We start from the raw sequence: 24,365 nt of genomic DNA on the forward strand, positions 1-24,365 counted from the left end.
TCCCCAATCATCCCAAAGGGTCAGGGGTAGTCCCAGAGGACGTCCTGCCGCAAAAATATTGCCGAGTCTCATGGACCCCCCGGGGTCGTGCCACCTCGACCCGGGTATAGGCTAGTTTAACCGAAGAGTGAATTTATCTCCACTCACCGTCCTCGGGATCGGGTCCTTTGTTCGAACTCCATTACGCCCATGGTTCTGGTGCGTAGATCCCGGAAAGCTCCGAGCCCGCAAGTGTTCTGGGACTCATTAACGGAGCGACTTCTAGATTGCGTCTGAATCCGTTCGAAGCCAAGTACTTCGGATCTCTAGATTCGTGGGTCCGAATCCTTTCGAGTCCGAGTGCCTCGGATCTCTAGGCTTGCTTAATACCCTTTCGAGTCCGGGCCCGAGTAAGTCTCTAGGTTCGTGGTCCCGAACCCTTTCGAGGCTTACAGCGATTCAATCCGTTTGATGGCGATAAATCTGGGCCCACCGATTCTTGGACTTGCGATAAATTCGGGCCCACTAATCTTGGGCTATTGGGCCTAAATAATTTAGTGGGCTCAAATTAGCCCCTCTTACATTTGCCCCTTGCGTGTATGAGAAATTTTAAATTTCTCAGACATGCATACTGTCATTTCTTCGACCCTGTTTCGCATCACGTTCCCCAAAAAAAAAACGTTTTGTCACGACAGAGCCTATGGATAAAGTTGATGACGCATTTCAATTTACAGAAAAAATTGACAAGCAAAAATTTAGGTTGCGTTTGGTAGAGTTTTGTAAATATGATTTGAAAGTATGAGTTGTATTTTGAGTTTGTGAGTTGTGGAATTATGATTTGAGTGTAAAAAATTTGTTTGGTTATGGTTTTTGAATAGAGTGTTGAATTGAGTGTGGAATTGAGTTTTGAAAGTTTGATTTGACATTTGAAGTAAGAAAATTTGTTTGGTTATGAGTTTTGGAAAGAGTTTTCAAAACTTAATTCAAATTATTATAATTCATAACAAAACATACTACTTTCACACTATTGAAACTTCTGATCAACACTAATAACCAAACTCTTTTTAAAATTCAATTAAAAAAATTATTATTAACAGAAAATAACATTAATCAATTTTTTAATTGAAAATACTACAAAGGAAATAAAATTTTTTTCAAAATAAATATTCAAAAATTTTAAATCATAAATATTTAAATAATTTAAATTATCTAAAAAATTTAATAAGTAAAAAATTATAATAAATATTCAAAAAATTTAAATCATAATAATTTAAATATTCAAAAGATTTAAATAATTTAAGATGTTAATATTTTAAATTTAAAAACAACTCTACACTCAAATCGTAACCAAACACATAAAACAAAAGTCAGTTAAAAAATTATTTTTAAAACTCATAACCAAATGCATAACTCGAAACTCCATACTATTTTCACAACTCTACACCCAAATCGTAACCAAATACATAACAAAAAAAATTAAAATATTTTAAAATATTTTTTATAAAATAGAGTTTGAATTTATTTTTATAAAATATTTTAAAATTTAAAAAATTGGAATCGTAATATTTTGAAATTAAAATATTTAAAAATATTCAAAAAAAAATTAAAAAAAGCATAACATATTTAAATATTAAAATATTTAAAATCTTAACAAAATTAAAATATTGATTTGAATTGAGTTTTGAAAAAAGTTTTGAATTATGTGTTTGGTTATAAGTTTTGAAAAGTAATAATTATGTTTTAAATTGAGTTTTGAGAAATGGGTGTAGAATTATGATTTGAAAGCTCCAAACAAACAACACACTCAAATCAATGGGTGGAACCATATTTTGAGAGGCTTTCCAAACGGAGCCTTAATTTTTTTGTACTTTTCTTTTCTTTTTTTTTTTTTTTAGATGTATATATTTTTTTAACCAAAGACTAAGGAAGCATTTTTTTTTTTTTTTATTTAAGGAAAAGGGGCCAAAACCCTACACCTCACCAAAATCTTTTACACAGCCGCCACACCTACTCTCTTTCTTTCTTTAACCCAGCTTTTCTTCTTCTTTAAGAAAAACTTGTTTCTACAATACCAGAGCCCATTTCGGCACACTTTCTCTGCTGCGATTTCACCACTTCTCAGCCTCTGCTGTCCAGCTCCGATTACGCACGTCGCCCTACTCAGCGCGACGTGTGTGGCCACCGTTCAGCTTGTCGCCAACACAACAACTCGGCAGCGCACACTCACTCACGGCAGTCAGTACACTGCGTTGCTGTCCTGCTCCAGCCGCTGCTGCGCTACGGTTCGGCTCGCACCTGTGACCTCACTGCGCTACGGTTCGGCTCGCACCTGTGACCCAAGCCGCTGCTCACTGTCGGTGCTTCATTTCGGCCCAGCAACGCCACTTCAGAACTCCGAACAGAGCTCAGTCTTGCTCTGCCGAAGACCACCACTGTTTGTGTGTTACTTGTTACAGCAGCCTTAGGTGCCGCAGCAGCCGCCTCAACCTGCGCTACTGTTCTTTGCTGCGCTGTTGTTCACTGATTATATTTGCTCCGAATACGCCAACACCGCGATCCTAGCCATCGCCCGTTCAGCTCGCCAACTTCAATGTTTGCTCACTCCGGCGCCACTTCATCACGATCTCGGTTTGTATTGTTCTTGGCCACTCTCTCTCATGGGCGTGGCCTTCAGATCTGTAAGTATTTTATCGAAACCCACTCTCGATCCTCTTGCTTTGATGAAATCTGAATTTCTTTTGATTTGGGCCTTTGAGATTTGTGGGCATTGTTTTATATCAATTTTGAATTTGAGATAACTGAAGCTTCCATTGAATCTTGACTTGCATATGAAATGTAATCCTGAAATTCATATTCTGGAGCTTCATTTTTGGTGGGCCTTGGTCTTCCTCTCAACTAATTTCATTTTTTTTTTTTTAAAAAAACTTTCTTCTCTTGATTTCGGGTTTCAAAAAAATCTGGGTAAGTTTTGGCCCTTGTACAACTTGATTTAATACTCCGAGAATTTGCAATTTTTCACCTGAGATAGGTAATACTCTGTTGAATTTCATGACATTGCACTCCTGCTAATATTTAAAACTTTTGTTCGTGCTTTGATGATTTTGATACAAATAGAGCTATTGAAAAATATTGATCACTCGTTGGTTGTTTCTGGTGAGTTTATCCATCGCCATCCTTGTGAATGTTGGAATAGTTACTGTTTGAACTCTTGTATATACATATAATTTATGGTAGTCTTATGATTCCAATGACACACATTCTTCTTTTAACAGGTTAGAGACTGAAGCCGTGTGTACATTGATTGCTATTGCAAGGCCAAATTCAATCTGCTATTGAAGCCGTGTGTACATTGTCGGTTTCAATCTGCTGCTACTCCATCACCAATCACTGTTGGCTTCAACGGTTCCAACGCACACCACACACGTTCGCCCTCTCAACGCAACGCGTGTGGTTGCTGACCCTTCTGTAGTACCAGCGTTGCTTCCGGCTTCAACTTGTCCGACGCCGACCACGCACGTTCGCCCACTCAACGCAACGTGTGTGGTCCTACCAAGCCTAGCCCAGTCTTGTTGATTACAGTCTGTAAAGCCTCTCTGATTTCAGCTTGAATTTCCAGTATCGGCTTTGGACTTCACCTCTCTAACTGCCCAAATTTGTAAGTATGAAATTCGGCCCCCTCTTCCGAATATAAATATATTTAAATATATATAAATATATTTTTGTGGCAATGTAGAGGGCTCAAGCAATCTGATAAAAATAAAAAAATAAAAACTGAATCTGAATATGGACTCAATTTTTGTGGCAATCCCAATGACATTTTTTTTTTAGCTCAAACACCGTGATTTTGGCCGCATGGAAACATACATTAGTACTTAAAACCTTATTGAGGTGCTTGGCTTGAACATAATTTGTTGGACTTTATCACCGAGAAAAAGGCCGAATATAACTTGTTGACTAGTATTTGAGCTCCATTTTTGACATGGAGAGAGAAAACCCTGGGCTTATGAATATGGACTTTAGAAAGGACATTCTCGTAATTTGCATAACGATCCATTGAATCTTGCTACTGATGAGCAATGTGATATACTTCGGATCTCGGGCCTGAAATTTGCTATTGAACTTCACTGTGTCCAACTTTTGAGCCCCGTATAAATTGGACCTTTAATATGGAACATAGTGACTTTGTGAAATTGACCCGATTGAACTTCATCACAAAACGACCTATGATATTGCACCTCTTATCGATGATAGAAACCGAAAATCCGTATATCGATGATGCACTCATTGGTATTAAAATTTGCTGAACTTGAAGAATACCCGAGAAAATGAATTATTGATGACGCCCGAAGTTGAATTTGTTAATAAACCCATCATGTTGCATGTAACAATATTCTGAATTTTTAATATGGTCAGCTCTTTACTATTGATACTGGTTATTTCAGCCATATGTCTTCTCGAAAGAAACCCGCTGTCCCGGGGTCATCGGAACCGGCTCTCATGAAAGAGAGGGATGTACCTCCGGCATCTGAGTGGAGGAAATCTCCTTATTTTGGTCGGAAGGACCCCTTCTGGCGGGCGGCTACCTCCACCACTTCTCTTCTATCTCCGAAGGTGGCTCCATTATGTCTCACTGAGGACACTGACTCTGGACATGAGGCCCTCATTTCTCCTTCCTCGGTGCTACGCTTTCGGATTGAGCGGGGGGACTTTCCATACTGTTATCCTCAGTTCAAGGCCTTCTTAAACCCTCCTTTTGGTTGGCGGGAGTGGGTCGATGATGTCCTCTCGGACAAGAGCTTCTGTCAGCGGCTTCAAGAGGCCCGACTATTGATCCCAGTGAAAATATCTCGATCCCTATCCATCCGTCGCAACAATGCTAGCCTGGAAGCCATGGCTCTTCGGTGGAGCACCGAGACACACACCTTTATACTTGGCCAGCACGAGATGGGGCCCACCCTTGAGGATGTGTTCATGTTGCTGCGTCTGGAAGTGACCGGCCCTGATGCCTTCGACCCTGAGCAGACACCCCCCGAAGATGATTCTTTGATCCAATCTCTGAAACTAAATCTTCAAACTTGTGGTCGGTGGAGTTCCGTTTTTGATGGTTCAGCGAGGAGGACTAGTCGAGTAAGGACGGACCGTGCCTCCTATACTGCATGGATCCGCCACTTCTTCAAAGATCTTCAGCCCTTGGCCAGAGATGCTGACCCTGACTCTCGGGAGTATGAGGCCGGTCCGATGTATGGCTCCAGGCTCTATTTCTTGGGATTTCTGGCTTGCTTCCTTTCATTCTTCATTCTTCCGAGCACACCTCCGGATTCCCTCAATCCTTTCGTCTTCCCCTTGGCAGTCAGGCTCTTCAGAGGAGATCGGATCCCTTTGGCTCCACTATTTCTTGGGAATCTCTACTATCGGCTGGATCTACTACATCGAGATATGGTTCGCTCCGTGGGTCGATATGAGCCTGTCTCCTTTATTCACAGCCAGTTCCTGCTATGTTTCTTCTTCGAGAGGTTCCCAAAATTTGCCCCTGCTCCGACTGTATTCGAGGCGGAGGTTCTTCGGGAGATAGTGGATAAAGATGGCATCCCCGTGCTCGATACTGATGGGTCTCGGACATTTGAGAAAGCGAAGTCTTGCCAGCCGTTGATTACACGTTGGTCACGTACCATTTCCACCTTATCCTTGAATACTCTGGTGGATGATCCCCGACGCTTTGTGGCACAGCCGTATGTATGCCCACCTGTAGGTGTGGCCACACCGCTTATCTATCATGGTTCCTCCCGCTCGGTGTCCTTTCCTTTGCCGAAGAACATCCCTGCACCCTTTGTTGATATGCTGATTATGATCTGTCCGAGTTCATTACCGGTGTGGCTTGAGGAAGGCGTTGATAGTGCCGTTTATAGGCCTGACCGTGTAGCATGTCAATTCGGGTTTGATCAATGTGCCCCGGGGCCAGCACCTCATTTATTATCATTTTCAGAGAGCTACGGGCGCTTCAGTCGCCGGCTTGTACACACTGTGCTTCCCATATCCGGCTCTTTGACGATGCCAGGCTTGAGCCGAGTAGGGGGTTTCACCCCCTCTTTCAGGCGGTATTGGCAGAAGAATATCGATGCGTTTATTGCATTTGTCCAGAGCAGACCGACCGTATGTTTGCCTCCACCGATTTATAAGAAGGATTCTTCTCTTCGGCTACCCGAGAGCCGAAAATCTGACCACATGTACGAGGGTTTCTTCACTTCATCTGCTCCAACTGACCCTTCTGCTCGGGCATCTGCTTCTAGCTTGGCAATTACTTCTCCAGAGCCAGTCCCTTTGAATAAGGCCTCTGGTCCTCGGACGACCCGCCTTAAGAAGATGGCTCACAAGAGGACTTCTGATGCCAGTCCTTCCGCTCCTCGCCTTTCCAAAAGGCTTCATGAGGTACCCGAAATTCTTGATTTGAAGCTACTTTCCTTCTTGCGACTATACCTTCTAAAATGAAAACTTTTATTTGCCCATGTTGTGTAGGATCCTGCGGTTGTTGACGTTCTCGGTACCGTGGCTCCTGGCCATGCTGCCTCCCCCAGGCCGGACTCAGACTTGGACGACACCCTCCCTTTGTCTGCAAGACTTATGAAGATGTGCACCCCTCGTATAGCAGTTATAGATGACGATGATGATGAGGCTGAGTCCTCCGATCATTTTTGTGACCTTATTCCACGCACGCGTCGTCATCGCCCTACCGTAGCTGAGGAGGAGCACTACCTTGGTGACAAGTTTATTGGGGCTCACCGTTCTGATGTTGAGATTGCTGGAGGGACTGATGCCACAGAAATTGATGTCGCGGGCCATGCTTCTAGAAGCGATGTAGAGATGAGGTGCGCCTCTGGGAATGGTGTGGAGGTGGATGTGCTAGAGATCTCTGAGACTCGCTCTGGCACTTATGGTGATTCTCATCCTCCGGCCCTCCTTCCTTCTTCAGGGATGACTGCTACTGTTCAGGCTTCATCAGACATTGAGATCGATCAGGTGGTCTCTACACGACCAAGTGACTTTGTTGATGCTAGGAGTCCTTCAGTTGCCCCTGCTTTGCATATTGATTCTCCCTCTGGTAATCTTTCTTTCTGAAGTTTGTCATTTACTTATATCTGTGAGAAATCTTTACTTAAATGACTTTCATGTTCCCTACCTCTAATAAGGCCTTCTTATCTTTTCTTCAGTGTTAGCTGCTAACGGGGTCTTGCCTTCACCTACCTCAGACTCTGCTCCAGTGTTAGCTGCTACCGGGGTCCTGCCTTCACCTGCCTCGGACTCTGCTCCAGTGTTAGCTGCTACCGGGGTCCTGCCTTCACCTGCCTCGGACTCTGCTCCAGTGTTAGCTGCTACCGGGGTCCTGCCTTCACCTGCCTCGGGCTCTACTCCGACTCTCTTTGTAACTCCTCACGGTTCTCCTTCTCAAGGGGGGACACCTGCCTTTGAGACGACTGCCAGAGGTTCTTCATCGCCAGTGCCTTCGAATGTTTTGGATCTGAATCTTAGTGATTTCCACATTGATAGTGATGCTTTTGGTCTTTCCCCTTATCATTCGGCATTCTCAGGCTCGGGACCTCTGCCGGAAGTTACCCCTCCGGGTGGTTCATCTAACCCGATAGACATTGGGGAGATTCCTGAGACTAGCAGCTTTCCGGCCCCAATTCCTCCTTCAGCTTCTGGCAAAGTATCATTTCTCCATTATTGGGTAGCTCCTGAGTTTGCTTCAGTTCTACAGCTTGTGCATTCAAGTTACCCGGAGACCTTTGCTTCATTTGCTTGCCAGTGTCCACTCATTCAGACTGCTCTTCTCGAGTCTTTTGCCACTATCTTATATAGCTTGGACAGGCAACGGTTGTGTGACCTTAATGGGAAAGTAGTCGAGACGGCGTATCAGGGGATCTCTGACATGGAGTGTCACCAAGTGGACTTATCATGGCTTCGGAAGCGCCTGGATATAGCTTCGAACGCCAGTCATCAGCTGGAACTTATGTCTGTGCTTGCCTCTTATCGCACCTCTATAGATGAGATAAAGGCAACTCTTCGTGAACTTGAGTCGGGTTATGCTCGGGCCTTGAAGACTTTAGAGGCACACTCTACTGTTTGTCCTCCAGATGTAGATATGACGGGTAGCTTCTTCGAGGGTGTCTTTAGGAAAGATTGAGTTTTTTTTTTTTATCATTACTTTCTTGCCCCTTTCGATAAAAATGTTTTATCTAGGACAATGCAATGAAATGACAAAAATTTTGTTGTTTGGATATTTTCGCATTGTTTTCTCATTCTACTTGATAAAATATTTTTTTTCGAATGATACAATGGAAAGAACAATCATATGCACATATAAAAGCTGAAATATTCTCATTAGTTCTTCAACTTCCTTGACGAAAGTATAATAGATTCACTGTAAGTGATGGGATAAAACATGCACCATAGAGAAAACCAGCTTCTTCATAACGTAAGGGAAATACAACTTTTAGACAAAGTAAGAAAGTGAAAATGAATTTCAACACAGATGAGTCCAACTATGGGTAGTAATGCTTGATAAACTTTGCATTGAGCGGGCCAGTTCGGAAGCCGTCTTCAACCCTTACAAGTTTGTAGTACCCGCTTGAGCTCGCCCGAACCACCTTGTAGGGCCCTTCCCATTTTGGAGAAAACTTGGGCAAAGGTTGTCCTCGCATGATTGGGTCTACAATCTTCCATACTAGATCACCTTCTTCAAACTTCCTTGGTATCACAGTCTGGTTATAGGCTCGGGCGATGGACTCATGATACCTTTCCATGACTTTTGCAGCTCTGTCATGCTTTTCCTCTAATGCTTCCAATCTGGTGGTTCGAGGCTCCAATACCATCCCCGAGGCGAGAGCCATTCAAGCAGATGGCGTTTCCAACTCTATAGGTAACACTGCCTCGGACCCATACACAAGGGAGTAAGGAGCTGCTTGAGTTGGCTTTCTCTTCGAAGTGCGATACGCCCACAGGGCTACTATCAACTGTTCGGACCAAGTCCCCCCAAACTCATCCATCATCTTGCTCAGAATCCTTATCAGTGTCTTGTTTGTGGCTTCCGCTTGCCCGTTCCCTTTTGGATAGTAGGGTGTGGATTTGTGATGCTTCACTTGGTAAGTCTCTAGGAGGCTCTTCACATATTTGTTTATGAAGGGAGTGCCGTTATCCGAGAGGATGGTGTTTGGTACTCCAAATCGGCAAATGATATTCTCCTTGATGAAGTTCGCAACTGCAGGCCCCGTAGCGTTCTTCAGAGGAATTGCTTCGACCCACTTTGTACTCAATTCTGTGGCTACGAGAATCCACTTGTACCCCTTAGAAGATGTGGAGATGGGCCCTATCAGATCAAAAGCCCAGGTATGGAACGGCCATGGCGTTCGGATACTATGCAGGTCTACAGCTGGAGCATGGATCAAATTTCCGTGTTTCTGACAAGTCTGGCACCTCTTCACGTGATGGGATGCATCTGACTCCATGGTCGGCCAGTAATACCCAAGGTGTATAAGTTGCTCGAACAGCCGAGCCCCTCCTTGATGTTCAATCTCGTGGGCTCTTCCGAGGACTAGATCTGACTCCTCCTTGGAGAGACATCTCAGGGGAGTGCCCTCAATACTTCTTCTATACAGCTTGTCCTGATCAAGAAAGTATCGCCTCGCTCTCCTCTTGAGGTGTGCAATGTCCCTCGGGCTCTCAGGTAGTGTTCCCTCTTTGAGATAGTCAATGTAGACTTGCCTCCAGTCAGGGGTATCAATTTCAAAGCAACTCTCATCCTCCCGGATGTATGACTGACACTTGGGGCATTCCCTCTGTAATTGATTTGAGTCCTTCTCCATCTCGGGCCAATAATAACCTTGTCTTTGGATTCTTCTATACAGACTGATATCCCCATCCCCGCAAGACTTTTCATAGATCTTTTGTAGTCGGAAGCTTGCTTCTTGTTGGCCAATACACCGGACTAGGAATCCGGTACCTCCTCGGAAGTAAAGTTCACCTTGAATAATTGTGAATTGGGCAAGCTTGGCCATAGTCAGTTTTCCAACTTTGCTTCTGAGTTGCTCGAGGACTTCTCCTCTCCAGTCCTCCGGAAGGCCTTTGTCTTCGGGTATTATTGAAGGTTCTGTTCTCTTCTTGATAACAATTGTTGCCTCTTCCTCTGGAATGTCAACTCTTGCCCCTAATGTTGCGAGGGCATCTGAAAACTTGTTGTCGGAGCGAGGCACATGCTCTATTTCGACCTTCTGAAATTTGTCAAGAAGCCTTTGGACTGTTGTTCGATATGTGGCCAAGGCAGGCTCCTTTAAGACGAACTGTCCTGAAACTTGCTTCACTATCAGCTTTGAGTCCCCCCGGATCCGAATCTTCTTGATACTGTGCTTCTCAGCTGCTATCAAGCCTAAAATAAGAGCCTCATACTCGGCTTCGTTATTCGAACAATGGAAATCCAGTTTATAAGACAAATATAACTTTTCCCCACTTTTGCTTGTAAGGACTATCCCGGTTCCTCCCTTCCCTCCGGCTGCTGCTCCGTCAAAGCTCAATGTCCAGAAGCTTTCCTCGGAAGCCATAGCTGCGTGCACCTCTCCTCTTAATTCTTCATTCATTGGTTCATAATCACCACTTGGAAATTGGGCAAGGAGATCAGCTAAGGCTTGGCTTTTGATCGCCTTGGGGGCTACACATGTGATCTCGAATTCACCTAATGCTAACAACCATCTTGCCACCTTCCCGGTTAGAGCAGGCTTGCTGAGGAGGTATCGGATTGGATCACTTCTAGTAACAATCTGAATCTGATGTGCTAGGAAGTAATGTCTGAGCTTTTGGGCAGTGAATACCAAAGCTAAACAATGTCTCTCTACTGGAGTATATCGGACTTCTGCTCCTCGAATCTTCCGACTGATGTAATACACCGGGCGTTCTACTCCATCTACATCTTGGACCAATAATGCCCCTATGGACTTGGGGGTTGAAGTTAGGTACAACATTAGAGGCACCCCGGGCTGCGGGGCTATCATGGTCTGAGGCGAGGTCAAGGCCGCCTTGATTCTCTCAAAGGCCTTTTGGTGCTCTTGGTTCCACTCGAACTTGGCATCTCCTTTTAACAAAGAGCCGAAAGGCGCAGGGATCTCTGCCAGTGCTAGGATAAACCTCCGAATATAAGACACCTTCCCGAGGAACTTCTTTAACTCCTTCTGAGAATGCGGGGGAGGCATTGCTCTGATAGATTTGACCTTGTCTTCATCTGCCTCGATACCATGCCTATGTACAAGAAACCCGAGGAACTTCCCGGCCGTCACCCCGAAAGCACATTTGAGAGGATTCATCCTCATTTTGAATTTCTGGCACCTCTTGAATACCTTCTCAAGGTCTCGGAGATGGTCTTCTTCTTTCTTGGATTTCACCACTAGATCATCAACATAATCTTCCATCTCATGATGGATCATGTCATGAAAGATTGCAGTCATAGCCCTTTGGTAAGTTGCACCGGCATTCTTGAGTCCGAAAGGCATGACTGTATAGAAGAAGTTTCCGAGAGGTGTTCTAAAAGCAGTCTTTTCTGCGTCCTCTTCAGCCATCTTAATCTGATTGTATCCACTGAATCCATCCATGAATGAGAACATCTGGTGTCCCGAGGTAGTATCCACGAGGGTGTCGATGTGAGGAAGAGGGAATTCATCCTTCGGGCAAGATTTGTTCAAATCTCGAAAGTCTACACATACTCTGATTTGGCCATTCTTCTTCTTTACTGGCACGATGTTTGCTAACCACGTGGGGTACTGTATTGGCCGGATGAAACTAGCCTGTTGAAGTTTTTCAATCTCCTCCTTAATCTTCTCTTCGAGATCTGGATGATATTTTCGAGCAGCTTGCTTAATTGGCTTGGAGTTTGGGAACACATCAAGATAGTGGGAGACTAGGTCAGGATCTAGTCCGGGCATTTCCTTATATGACCAAGCAAACACATCTGAGTATCGGCTTATCAACTTTAACAACTGTTCCCGCTTTTCTGGGCTAAGGCTCGAACTTACGAATACCGGCCTCGGTGCATCTTGTCCATCACTCAGATCTATTTCGATAAGTTGTTCAGGCTGAGGCTTCGGCCCATCTTGCATACATTCTGGAGCCACTTCAGGCTTTATTACTATATCATTGTCAGGAGGCTCTTCTTTTGACTCGGAGTCGGTGACTGAAGAAACCGACTCCCCGCACCTTCATAAATAATACACCATCTTGCCTCCTTCTCGAACTTTCATCACCTTCCGAGGAATAGGCGGACTTTCTGGTCTAGACATCGCCCGCTTACTTGATTCTGTCATCAGCTCCTTGTCATCTTTGATATCCTCCCAACGAGGAATTTTGACCCCTCGAGGCTTAGAGGTGGTGGGAACTTCTTCGACAGCCAGCTCGGTGAAGTAGATGGCATCAGAATAATGAGCTTCATGGATCTCGAACGGCCTTTCTGTAGCCTGAATTGTCACCGTCTTCTTTCCCCATTTAGCCTTAACACACTGATGATAACTTGATGGTACAGCCCCATATCTATGCATCCAGGTCCTCCCTAGAATGATGTGATAATTTGCCTCAGAATTGATAATATGGAACTTGGTGGCCGAGCGAATCTCTCCAACGGCTAAATCAACTGTTACGCATCCGATAGTAACTCTCCTTTCTCCACCGAAGCCAGTGATGACTATCGGCTGCTTCACAATGCGTTCTTCAGAGATTCCGGCTTTTTCTAGAGTAGCGCGAGTCATAATGTTGATAGAGGCTCCACTATCTAGAAAGGCCCTTTTGAACTCAACCCCGTTAATAAAAACAGTCACATAAAGCGGGCGATTGTGAGAAAAAGGATACTTTCGATCAGCCTCGGAGAAAGTAATGGCACTAGATTGCTCTTTTGCCTTCCTCGGGATAGACCCCTCAGTCGACATGCATTCCTCATGGTGTGCCTCGGCTATATTAATGATAGACTTGGTGATTTCCGTTCTTGCCTCCCTGGAAAGTCCAAGCTGGTCAAAGAACTGCTTGAACTTTACACAGTCTTGCAGGGTTTTGGCATAGTGATCCGGATCTTTTTCCACTCTTGGAGGCTCGTAGTTAACCATCTCCTCGGTCTCCTCAAAATAAGATGCCACATAAACATGGTGTCCTCCTCTTCCATAGTATTCTTCTCCTCCTTCTGGATCAAAGGGATCTTCGCCATGAGTCATAAATGTTCTGCCCTCTGGATCGAGAGCACTTCCATAGTAAACTTGCTCACCCTCTGGCTCAAGGATGTCGTCCAGATAACAGTCATCGTCATCGAGATTAGCGATAGCCTCGATCATTGGGCCTTCATAAGCTATCATAGCAACATTCTTGCCCTTGTCTCGGTGTTGAGGATACGGTTGTTCTCGGATGTCTTGAGTCCCTCGCTTTTTGAACCTCAATTTGTTTGCCTCGACTTTATCTCTGAAGATTTTCCTGAGAGTCCAACACTTCTCTGTCGGATGTTTCAATGTACGATGGTAGACACAAAATTCAGGGCTCTCACGGTCCTTTTTTGATGGCATTTCTTCAACATAAGGCAATTTTAGCTCTCCGTCAGCCACCCATTCCTTAACTAGAGCTTTCACTTCCTCGATTCCACATGGATAAGAAACATTCCCCTTTTCACCATTATATTGCTTTCTTTTCTGGCCTCTATGACCTCCTCCTTGTGAATTTCGGGTATCCGGGGCAGAGGCAGCAGCAACGATAGGTCCACGAGATGATTTGAAACTAGTCTTGTAACTGGCTTTAAATCCGGACTCCTGAGCCTGAGGAATGCTAATGTTCCGAGCTGCTTCTATTAATGCCGAGAAGGTGGGTAGCTTGTGGTTAACTAGAAACATTTTGTACCTGCTCAATGCCCCTTCTAGACAAATTTGAACCAGATAACTCTCCTCAACAGCTTCATGACAATCCACGGCCTTGTCCTGAAACCTTTTGACGTAGTCAAGGATGTCTTCACTTTCTTGTTGCTTCTCTTTACACAATGTAAGTGTGGTCACCTTCTCCGCCACTTGAAAGAACTTGGAGTGGAATTTGTTAACCATTTCCTCCCAACTTCGGACAGAGTTTGGGGCCAAATTAACATACCAACTATATGCTCGGTCGGTGAGGGACTTAGAGAATTCTCTCAGTCGGAGGACGTGGTTTGAACCATGAATACCTAGAGTCTCGATGAATCGCACAACATGTTCTCGGGCATTTCCTTGTTTGCCGTCGAACTTGATGAACTTCGGCACTGTATACCCCTCAGGGTATGGATAGCTCAGCATCTCAATGGGGTAAGGCGGCTTGACGTCTGGATCAGGCAAAGAGGGTAAGGTCCTCTTGCCCCGTTCGAGATCGAACATGGCCTGCACATCGGCGAGAGTGAGAAACTGTTGAGGGAGAGAGTTTGATGGTGGTATTCCCGGGACTTGGCTTATGTACCCGAAGACTGAGCTAGGGACGTCTTGGCCATTCTGGTGCTGCGAATTCATCATTGGTGAGGACATTTGACGATACTGGCCATCAGCGCCTATAGACAAGCCAGTTGGTGATGGGATATTGAATTGAGGCCCATAGAGTCCACCGCACGGCGCCGCTATACCGGGTTGTGCTTGCAGATTTGTTGTCGGCACCAAAGGAGGCCCGCTTGGTGCTTGGGTAACATTCACTGGTGGCGTAACAAGATTAGGTACGGGCATAGCTCCCTTTTGCGCCATCATGCTCCTTATGTTTTCCTGGACACCAGCAGTCGTTGGAGCGCCATTCATTACACCAGAAACTTCCCTAGTCACCATTGGATCTTGGCTCGGCACGCCATGGAGCCCGGGCATGGGCAAACTGCTGCCGCCTACTATGGTTTGAGCATGTGTTACTGTGGCCGTGTTGCCATGAGCCATAGGCTGATTGGGGCCTACTTCTCCTTGGATTTGATTTTGCGCTCCGGCGGGAATAACTCCACCACCAGTTTGATTTCCGTTTGGCGCCGGTGCAAAGTTAGAACTCATCACCAACATGGTGTGAGTGAGATTCTGAAGAGTGGTAAGAATCTCTTGCTGAGTATTTTGAAGTCCTTGAATGGCTTCAAGTAAAAGTGGTTGATCTGGAGTCATGGTTCTGTCATCACCACCATTAGAGGATCCTTGTTGGTGAACTTCATCTTCTCCCGCCATTCTTGTTGGAGTTGTGTGGATTCCAGATCTCGTTGAGACCATTAACCAATCCGCCTCCCCAGCAGAGTCACCAAAATGTAGGAGAGGGTTCAAGAAAGGAGTTGGAAAATTCGAAGATCTTCGAAGATCCTTGAAGAACAATTTCGAATTCTCTAGAATATGATGAGAGGCTTAGATTCTTCAATAATCTCAACTTAGGAACACGACAACAAAGGAGATGATGGAGATAAGAGATTGGGTGAAGAAGAAGGCAAAATGGCTAGAGAATAGAATAATGGCAAGGCTCTCCCATGGATCTCCCACTTTCACTCTCAAGGTTGATAATGGAGAAGGGAAATTAGTTCTTTCCCAAGAGTTAAAAATCTCCAAAATCCATCCCTTGTAAAGCTATGGGTGGGTGCTATTTATAGGCACCTCATGATGTAGGATGGAGCCCATGTGCAAGGCACATGGGGGATATTCTCTCTAACCACCTTGTCCGAGGAGGTGACCTCTCCGAGGAGGTGACTTCTCCGAGGATGAGAAAACCCCGAAGAGGAGATCGCTCCCTCGGCGAACCCTTCTTCTTAGCCACACCTAACCAATGATCCCCAATCATCCCAAAGGGTCAGGGGTAGTCCCAGAGGACGTCCTGCCGCAAAAATATTGCCGAGTCTCATGGACCCCCCGGGGTCGTGCCACCTCGACCCGGGTATAGGCTAGTTTAACCGAAGAGTGAATTTATCTCCACTCACCGTCCTCGGGATCGGGTCCTTTGTTCGAACTCCATTACGCCCATGGTTCTGGTGCGTAGATCCCGGAAAGCTCCGAGCCCGCAAGTGTTCTGGGACTCATTAACGGAGCGACTTCTAGATTGCGTCTGAATCCGTTCGAAGCCAAGTACTTCGGATCTCTAGATTCGTGGGTCCGAATCCTTTCGAGTCCGAGTGCCTCGGATCTCTAGGCTTGCTTAATACCCTTTCGAGTCCGGGCCCGAGTAAGTCTCTAGGTTCGTGGTCCCGAACCCTTTCGAGGCTTACAGCGATTCAATCCGTTTGATGGCGATAAATCTGGGCCCACCGATTCTTGGACTTGCGATAAATTCGGGCCCACTAATCTTGGGCTATTGGGCCTAAATAATTTAGTGGGCTCAAATTAGCCCCTCTTACAGTTACGATCAACAATCTTCTTCCGCCGACGAGCTTTTCTCGGACGGGAAAATTCTTCCTGTTCAGATCCGCCAAAAACTGCCTAGAGGAGGAGGCGACGACGTGGGAGGCGTCGGAAGAGGAGGTGAAGAGAGAGAGATGTTGATCATGGCGTTGATGTTGCAGACGCTGATGTTGCGATGTTGCAGACGTTGATGTTCACCATTTTTCTCTCCGATCCGATGTTCTCAATGTGAAATCAACATATATATATATATATATAGATTAATGAATCTGATGTTTTGATGTTTGAATCTGATGAATCTGATAGAGATCATCAAAAACTCAAAATCCGTTTGATGTTATTGAAGTTGTAGTTGATGTGGATGATGTTCAATGGTCATTAACATTGGGATAGGCAACAGAATATTTTTTTTATCATAGCAAAACATAGCTTTCAATTATATGGAACTTACTGATGTTTAACTGTATTTTTTTTTTTTTTAGTTTTGTTTATTTAGTTGTTTAACTGAATCACTTTGTTTGTTTGTTTTTCTTTTGGATTCAAAATACCATCGAAAATAAAAGAATAAAGATTATTGAATTAAAAAGTAGTCTAGGACTTGCAAATTCAACCAGTTATACTTTTATATATATATATATATATATATATATATTGGTTAAAGTGCAAATTAAAATCTACATTTGTTAATGATTTAGTTACAGTAATATTACAAACTTACAAAATTATCAAGAAAAAAGAAATTCATATTTAATGATAAAAAATATAATTCTATGTACAATGCGGATAATATTAAACCTAAAATCATAACACATCTTATTTTTTGGAATCCTATTTTAAGTTATGATATAGTATGTCACACCAGTTACCATTAGTTTATAGTATATTTAAGAGCTCACTATTTATATGAGCAACTTCATTTAGAGTATACTTAAAATCTCCCTCTTTATACAATCAACTTCTCACCATAAACTACTTGCCACCAATTAAGTTTTACAGCTAACAAATTGCTCCAAAAAGATAAGAAATTCTTTGGATTATGGCATTTTGACTTATTATACCAATTAAGTTTTACAACTAACAAATTGCTCCAAAAAGACAAGAAATTCTTTGGATTATGACATTTTGACTTATTATACCAATTAAGTTTTACAACTAACAAATTGCTCCAAAAAGGTAAGAAATTTTTTGGACTATGACATTTTGGCTTAACCGTTGGAGAGTCTTCGACTAACACCTTTTTTTTGTCGCTTTTGATCCGAACCATACAAATTTTGAATCATCAATTTTGAATTAAAATGACATTGCAATTTCGATTTTAGGGCATGAGTTTTCATAGCAAACAAGAAGAATTTTATTTTTTTTTTTGGAATATATTTTGTTTAATTTTCTGAGTTGGGCTTCAAATGGTGAACAAGAAAGAAGTATACAAAGATCTTAGCCCATTTTAAAGTATCATATAATAACAGATGAACAATATATTGTGATGAAGAGTTGAGACAAAAGATAAAAGAAAATTTCTATTTTATTATTTACTCCAAAAACAGTTCCCAAAATGAATGCTGCACAACTAAGAAATCCTCACTACAACCCCTAAGCTAACAATCTACCATATCCTAAAATAAAAACTCTCATTATTTACTCTAAAATAAATGAAAACTCAAAAAATCTAGCAAACAGCCTCCACGACAAGTCTCTTCGTAGTCCCACTAGTGCAGTTTGACTTCCCAAAAACATCGTCCGAGGCTTGAATCGAGCAGCTTACTTTTCCAAGACATGCCTGCAAAATTAAAACAAAAACACAAAATTTTACAACCCATAATTAAAAAAGTTGTGTCAACTACAAAAAATAAAAATAATAAAATTATAATTACAGTTTTCAAGAGGTCAATCGGATTGTTTCCACCCTCGCAGCTGCCCTTTTTAAAGGAACCACAGATGCCTTTCACATCACCAAAACTAGCGAATCGAATGTCTGAAATAGGCCGCCCTTCGCATGACAACTCCATATTATTTTTCTCGTAAGCATTTCCACAAACAGTTCCAGGTGCAACAGTTTGGAAATTCACTTGCGCCGGGTTGCCTCCAAATTCTTCAAAAAGCACCAATGTGTTGATATCATTAGGAATAAATGAGCGCGGAACATGGTACCTACAACAAATCATCAAATAAGTAAAATATAAGCATTTTACTAAATCATTATTAAGTGCAAAAACAAATGAAACTAAATATAAAAAAATTTAGATTCTTACCATCTTTGTGTAGGTTGGCCACAATTGGTAACACATTTGTTATTGTCATATGTACCACGATAATCACAAGCCTCAAGGCTACAACCATCCTCTTTTGCTAAGTAACTTGGCCAGTATCGACCAATACTTTGACCGTTAACCCAAGCCATACCTTTGCCCATGCCTTGCATATCCACAACGACCGGGTCGGTTCCCAATGGAGCTTGGAAGGTTGTCTGATACCGAAAAAAAAAAAATTTAATTTACTTCTAAATTTTTAAAAATTAATGTTTATAATGATTTTTTTTTTAATTAATTACCTTGTACCACATCATCCTCTGATTAGTTGGCAAATTATCGGATTGCCATTTGGCAGCAAACCGTGAATCTAAGCTAAACAACTCATCGTTGAGACCATGTAGCCCAACCCTATAATTCCATTTATGCGACGACAAGTCCTTGATGATTGTCTCATCGCCATTCCTCCCAATCAACTGAACCGGACCGGGTATTCCAGTATTTATCTCATCAAATTGTGGCCCATAATTCTATTAAAAAAATAAAAATATTAGTTATTGAAAGAAAATCATGTTGTTAAAATATATATATATATATATATTGTTCTAGATCATGTCATAATCTCTCTCTAATTACCTGCAATCCAATTGTAGCACTGAGCAGCGTTATTTGATTTTTCCCTTGTTTCAACTTTATATTTTTCTCAAAAAAATAGTGAAAAATACCATAGGTTGCCCATTCAGAACCTACATGCAATTAAATTTAAAAAATAAAAATAAAAATTAGTTAATTAGTTAACGCTAAAATGGATGATTCTAATAATGGATAAATAAATAAGAATAATAATTTAATAGTTTACCTATGTATTCGCCATTGATGTATGCATGTAGTACCTGACCAGTGCCATTCACTCTAATGCTTATATTATGACTATGAATCGGATCATCCTTCTTGATATGGACACTATATACATTAATCAAATAAAATCTCAAATTAGTATATGAAATTAAAAAAAAAAAAAAAACAATAAAAACAAAAATATATGAAAAATGGAAAACAAAACTAAGTAGAATTACCTCGTCATATACCATAAATAGTCACTAGCATCATCGATAAATTTCTGATCCAACAACTGAGTTTTTGAAACATGGCCTTGTCCGAGCATGATAGTTTTATCGGTATTTTCAGGCCTCCAGGACCAGTTAAGCGCACTTGGTTCGTTTTCAGCTTCATTGGTTTTCTTCACCATCACTGATGTTTGTGTATTTACCTGTAAATAACATTTAAATAAAGAATTAAAATAATTAAAGACATATATAATTTTGTGTTTAGATATATTTTAATTAAAATTTTGAATATATATATATATATATATATTTACCTTTGCAGTGTTATATACTTCATTCTTGCAATCTGGAAGAATACTGACAGACCATGCAGGGACATTATAGTCATTTCCTTGGAAGGTGACAGTGGCATCACTGGAGTCATTTGCATTGCCAAAGAAGCAACTTGATGTTTCATTAGTTGCATAAATTGTCACCTACAAAAACAAAATTCAAGGTAAAAAATTTAAAAATTTTAATTATATATACATAAATATAATTAAAATGAATTGAAAATATAAACAAATATAAAACCTACGGAAACCATATTGCCAAGATCATTGGTTGTAATATTTCCATGGGTAAGAGTCCTCTCCATTGATTTTAGCACATTATGGAGTTGCTTCAAATGTCCATATTTTGGTTGGTTCAAACCACCTAGAAATAATTATAAATCAATAAAAATAATTAACAAATATATTCAAACATTGATTAATGTAAAGTAAGCCTGTAATTTTACCATATTCATCGAGGGGAGCATCATAATCATACGATGTTGTGATGTATGGACCGCCTGCTGTTCTACCAAAATTGGTACCACCGTGATACTAAAAGACCCAAAATCAGTGTTTGTTTTTACCAAATAAAAAAAGAAAAGGATAGGTAATAAAATAAAAAAAAAATTAAATTTTTTTTTAAAAAAAAGTACTAACCATGTAGTAATTTTGGAATGTGCCTCCTGTTTGGAAGAAACGTGCAACAGAAAAGGCAAGATCCTCTGCAGTCCTATGTGGATCTAGGCCACCCCAATTCTTAAACCTATAATATTAAATTATAAAATTTAAATTTAAATTTAAAAATAAATAAATAATCCAACAGAAAATAAAATTTAAACAAAGAAGTAAACTAACCATCCTGTCCAATTTTCAGTCCACATTTTAGGACTACTGGGCCTGTTTGGTGTGAATTGATCACAGTACCAGCCATTGCATGTGTTGATCTGTTCAACAGTACACCCAAAATAAAATAAAATACATTAAATATAAACAAAAAAAAAAAAAAACAAAATAATCTTACTGTGTAAGATTTCTGTTTCAAAAAATAAATATATATATAAATTTAAAAAAATTAAAAAAAAAAAAAAGAAAGAAGAAGGTACCATTGGCTCGGGAGCATCGGACTCTTGGCACATTATCCATGGAACACCAATGTTTTGCGAGATGGCCATATTTGCACACCAGTCCCTATATGCTTTTCCGGCATATCCATACGACGAAATTACATTGCCATATTCATTCTCAATCTGTTTTATTGAAACAAATTATCATATCTATATGAAAGGGAAAAAAATAAATAAATAAAAAGGAAGAAAAAATTAGTCATACACACCTGAGCAAGAATAATAGGCCCTCCTTGTGATGCAAAAAGCCCCTCTTTCTTAACCATGTCTACTATCAAGGTGGTGAAATTCTGCATTTCATTCTATATAACAAAAAAAATAGATATAAAAAATTAATTAAAAAATTTTAAATTATACAAATTAAGAGTTAAAAAATGTTTTTATGAACAGATGAATCGATTTGAGTACCATAAACACACTATTGGCTGTCCGAAGCTCAATGCCAGGCATATTGTGCAACCACACCGGAAATCCTCTAAAAATATTAAATTTTAAATTAAAAAAAAAAATCAGTTATTTTAATAGCAATAATAATAATAGCAAAAAAAAAAAAAAAAACTAAATAAATTATGAAAAGAAATTTACCCATAGTTCCACTCTGCGCAAACATAAGGTCCAATCCGAAGTACAGCATAAAGTCCTTCGGATTGAATGGTCTTAATGAACCTTATAAGATCATTATTGTCAGTGAAATCATACTGACGTCGAATTGGCTCGTGAACATTCCAGAAAACATAGGTTTCAACCGTATTTAGTCCACCTTCCTTAGCTTTTTTAATCAAATCGGGCCACATCTTTTGATTATTATCAAACAATAAACAAGTTAGTTTTCTCTGTATCGTTATAATTTTATTAAACATGTAAACAAGCTATACAAAACTCAACAAATTGGTTAAATTTAAAATCTAGCAAAGATAATCATACCTCAACCGTGCTTCGTGGATAATGGATGGAACCTGAAATTAAGATTCGACGCTCGCCATCGATAGTAATGGCTCTGCCATCATGAGAAACCTCAATGGCATATGATGATAGAATCAAAGAACTAAAAGTAAGAACAAGAAAAGCAAAGAAAAACCCAGAAAAACCCATATTCAAAACTTTCCAGTGAATAATAACAATTATATTTTTCGGTAACAAGTAGTAATTATTTTAATTATGCATATGCATCTATTTATAGAGAGGTCACATTAGTTTTGGATAAAACTTAAGAGTTTAAAAATTATCCAAATTCTAGTTATTTTGTCTAAATAAATTACATAATTTTGATTGAAAAACACACGCATGCAATCTTTTTTATCTTTAATGAATACTTTTGGATAAAATTATGTTTATTTTATATTATTTTGTCTTTTATACTAATTAATTTTTATTTTTCAATATTTGTAAATAAGATCAAAGAAGGAAAAAAAAAAAAAAACAGATATACAACCACACTACTACTCAAACTCAAACTATGTATTTTTTATATTATTTATTTATTTATTTAATACTAACAAACACTCCCCTATCTAAAGAAAAACAAACACTCCAATATTTTCTCCCATATAATCCGATTCAATCTTTATTTTTATTTTCATCCAATCCTAATCTCTCTCAGTTTTAGTGAAATAATAACTCACTCCAATATATTCTCACATGTAATTTGATTCATATAGTTTTATCCAATCCTAAAATCTCTCTCCTACTCAAATAACCTAACCTACTCCAATATATTCTCTCACCTATTCTGATTCTAGTTGTTTTAGTCAATCCTAGTACTCTCACTCTTCCGCTCATTATTTTGATATAATCAATACATATATTACATAACGTTTCAGTCTAAAAATAATAACATTGAAATTATTTTAAATTTATGTATTCATAAATGAACAAAGCTCAAGTTTGAGAGATTGTGGCTCCTCTCGACCTATTTTGGTAATTCAAACCACTGTCGGTCCCGGGTTAAGGCCACTAAGGCCTAGGCCTAGAGCTCCCAAATTTTAGCTCAAAATAAGGCCCTAAATTTATTAGTTTTATTATATTAAAAGTTCAAAACTCAATCTTTTTTTTTTTATTGTTTGAGACCCAGTCTAAAAGGCCCCTAAAAAAAACCTGTTGGACCAAATTAAAAATATATGTCTATATATATATCATCATTGTTAGGCCTAATTAAAAATTTATATAATTAGTCCAAACTAATATATATGATATAATGAGTCCAAATAGAGCTAATGTCAAGATTTTAATAGAATAAATAACTTTATTTTAATTATTTTTCCCTCTCTTTATCATATTTTAATTGAACAAATTTAACCCTAATTTGTTTTCCCTAATTTTGTTTGCCCTAATTTTTTGCCTCTCTCTTTATCATAATTTAATTGAATAATTTTGCCTTAGTTTTTCCGCCCAATTTTTTTCCAATAATTTGTGTTTTGTTATCAAATAATTAATTGATTGTGATTTGTGTGGATTATGATTGTGTTATCAGATATTATATTACAATAATATAATCATTTCGTTATCAAATATCAACGAATTATGTTGTTTGTATCGATTATTGCTAAATTATAAAACAAGAAAACTCTATTTTATCTTTTTTGAGTCTTTGTAATGATTTTTCGTATCTTAATGTATGAAAATAAATTGTAATGATTATATGTGTAAGGAAACTTTTTGTAACCGCTAAATAATAAAAAAATTATTGGTAATTTTTATCTGTAATTTTTTTTATAAATAATATATATATATATAGGAGAGCCCCACTTTCAAAGTCTTGCCTAAGGTCCCATAAATCTCAGGGCCGACCCTAATTCAAACCATTTAATTTGTAGCGCCTATCGAGAAAATCATTTGTAAGAAAATTAGATTAATCAAACATTAGTAATGGATGATTAGAACATATTTGTTTTTTTAAATGGATAGTAAATATAATTTTAAAAATAAACTATATTTTTTTTGAACAAATATAATTAGTCCGACCTATTTTACATAATTACATTAATTTCTCATGAGATTTGAAAAAATATAACAAGTTTCATTATTTTTGTATAAGTTTAAGGTTCAAAACTAATACTTGTGTAAAGATATAAAGATAAATAATATAAAAGATATGACAAAATTATTTTTTATCCATATGACCAAAAAATAATTAATTGTCGTGTAAATTTAAAAAAAAAAACTCAGTATAATTGTGTCATATTTATGTAATTTATAATATTTTTTGAGGTCAGTGTAATTTACCTATTTATTTTTTGGAATTTTTACGGGTCAGTCCTATTTTCAAGGGTTATTA

At 39.8% G+C, this 24,365-nt stretch overlaps 2 protein-coding genes across 2 annotated transcripts; one reads left to right on the forward strand and one right to left on the reverse strand.

The window, feature by feature from the left end:
- The first annotated feature begins 6,746 nt into the window (after positions 1-6,746).
- LOC145823475 (uncharacterized) lies at positions 6,747-8,158 on the forward strand. Its single transcript, XM_082922985.1, has 3 exons — positions 6,747-7,075; positions 7,185-7,532; positions 8,109-8,158. The coding sequence occupies exons 1-3, from the start codon at positions 6,838-6,840 to the stop codon at positions 8,156-8,158; spliced, it is 636 nt and encodes a 211-aa protein (XP_082779111.1). The 5' UTR covers positions 6,747-6,837.
- A 9,699-nt stretch (positions 8,159-17,857) lies between these two features.
- Positions 17,858-22,383, reverse strand: LOC114319176 (beta-galactosidase 15). Its single transcript, XM_028266177.2, has 17 exons — positions 22,016-22,383; positions 21,677-21,885; positions 21,500-21,566; positions 21,301-21,393; positions 21,071-21,214; positions 20,823-20,911; positions 20,625-20,730; positions 20,432-20,519; positions 20,231-20,349; positions 19,968-20,129; positions 19,663-19,856; positions 19,446-19,549; positions 19,223-19,332; positions 18,889-19,116; positions 18,590-18,804; positions 18,212-18,488; positions 17,858-18,117 (listed from the first exon to the last, which is right to left on the reverse strand). Exons 1-17 carry the CDS (start codon positions 22,181-22,183, stop codon positions 18,007-18,009), a joined length of 2,484 nt encoding a protein of 827 aa, XP_028121978.2. The 5' UTR covers positions 22,184-22,383; the 3' UTR covers positions 17,858-18,006.
- Between the last annotated feature and the right edge of the window lie 1,982 nt (positions 22,384-24,365).

This window comes from Camellia sinensis, chromosome 4 (genome assembly GCF_055761805.1).
Source record: "Camellia sinensis isolate YWXY chromosome 4, ASM5576180v1, whole genome shotgun sequence".
NCBI classification, from domain to species: domain Eukaryota; kingdom Viridiplantae; phylum Streptophyta; class Magnoliopsida; order Ericales; family Theaceae; genus Camellia; species Camellia sinensis.

Bases quoted from the DNA above. Each gene is read 5' to 3' on its own strand.
- LOC114319176 (XM_028266177.2), bottom strand. From the start codon at position 22,183: ATGGGTTTTTCTGGGTTTTTCTTTGCTTTTCTTGTTCTTACTTTTAGT. The intron at 21,394-21,499 runs GTACTCAAATCG...TTTGTTATATAG, and splicing joins CAGCCAATAGTGTGTTTATG to AATGAAATGCAGAATTTCAC. The intron at 20,520-20,624 runs GTTAGTACTTTT...TGGGTCTTTTAG, and splicing joins CATTCCAAAATTACTACATG to TATCACGGTGGTACCAATTT.
- LOC145823475 (XM_082922985.1), top strand. From the start codon at position 6,838: ATGAGGTGCGCCTCTGGGAATGGTGTGGAGGTGGATGTGCTAGAGATC. The intron at 7,076-7,184 runs GTAATCTTTCTT...TCTTTTCTTCAG, and splicing joins GCATATTGATTCTCCCTCTG to TGTTAGCTGCTAACGGGGTC. The intron at 7,533-8,108 runs GTCTTTCCCCTT...TTTGTCCTCCAG, and splicing joins CATTGATAGTGATGCTTTTG to ATGTAGATATGACGGGTAGC.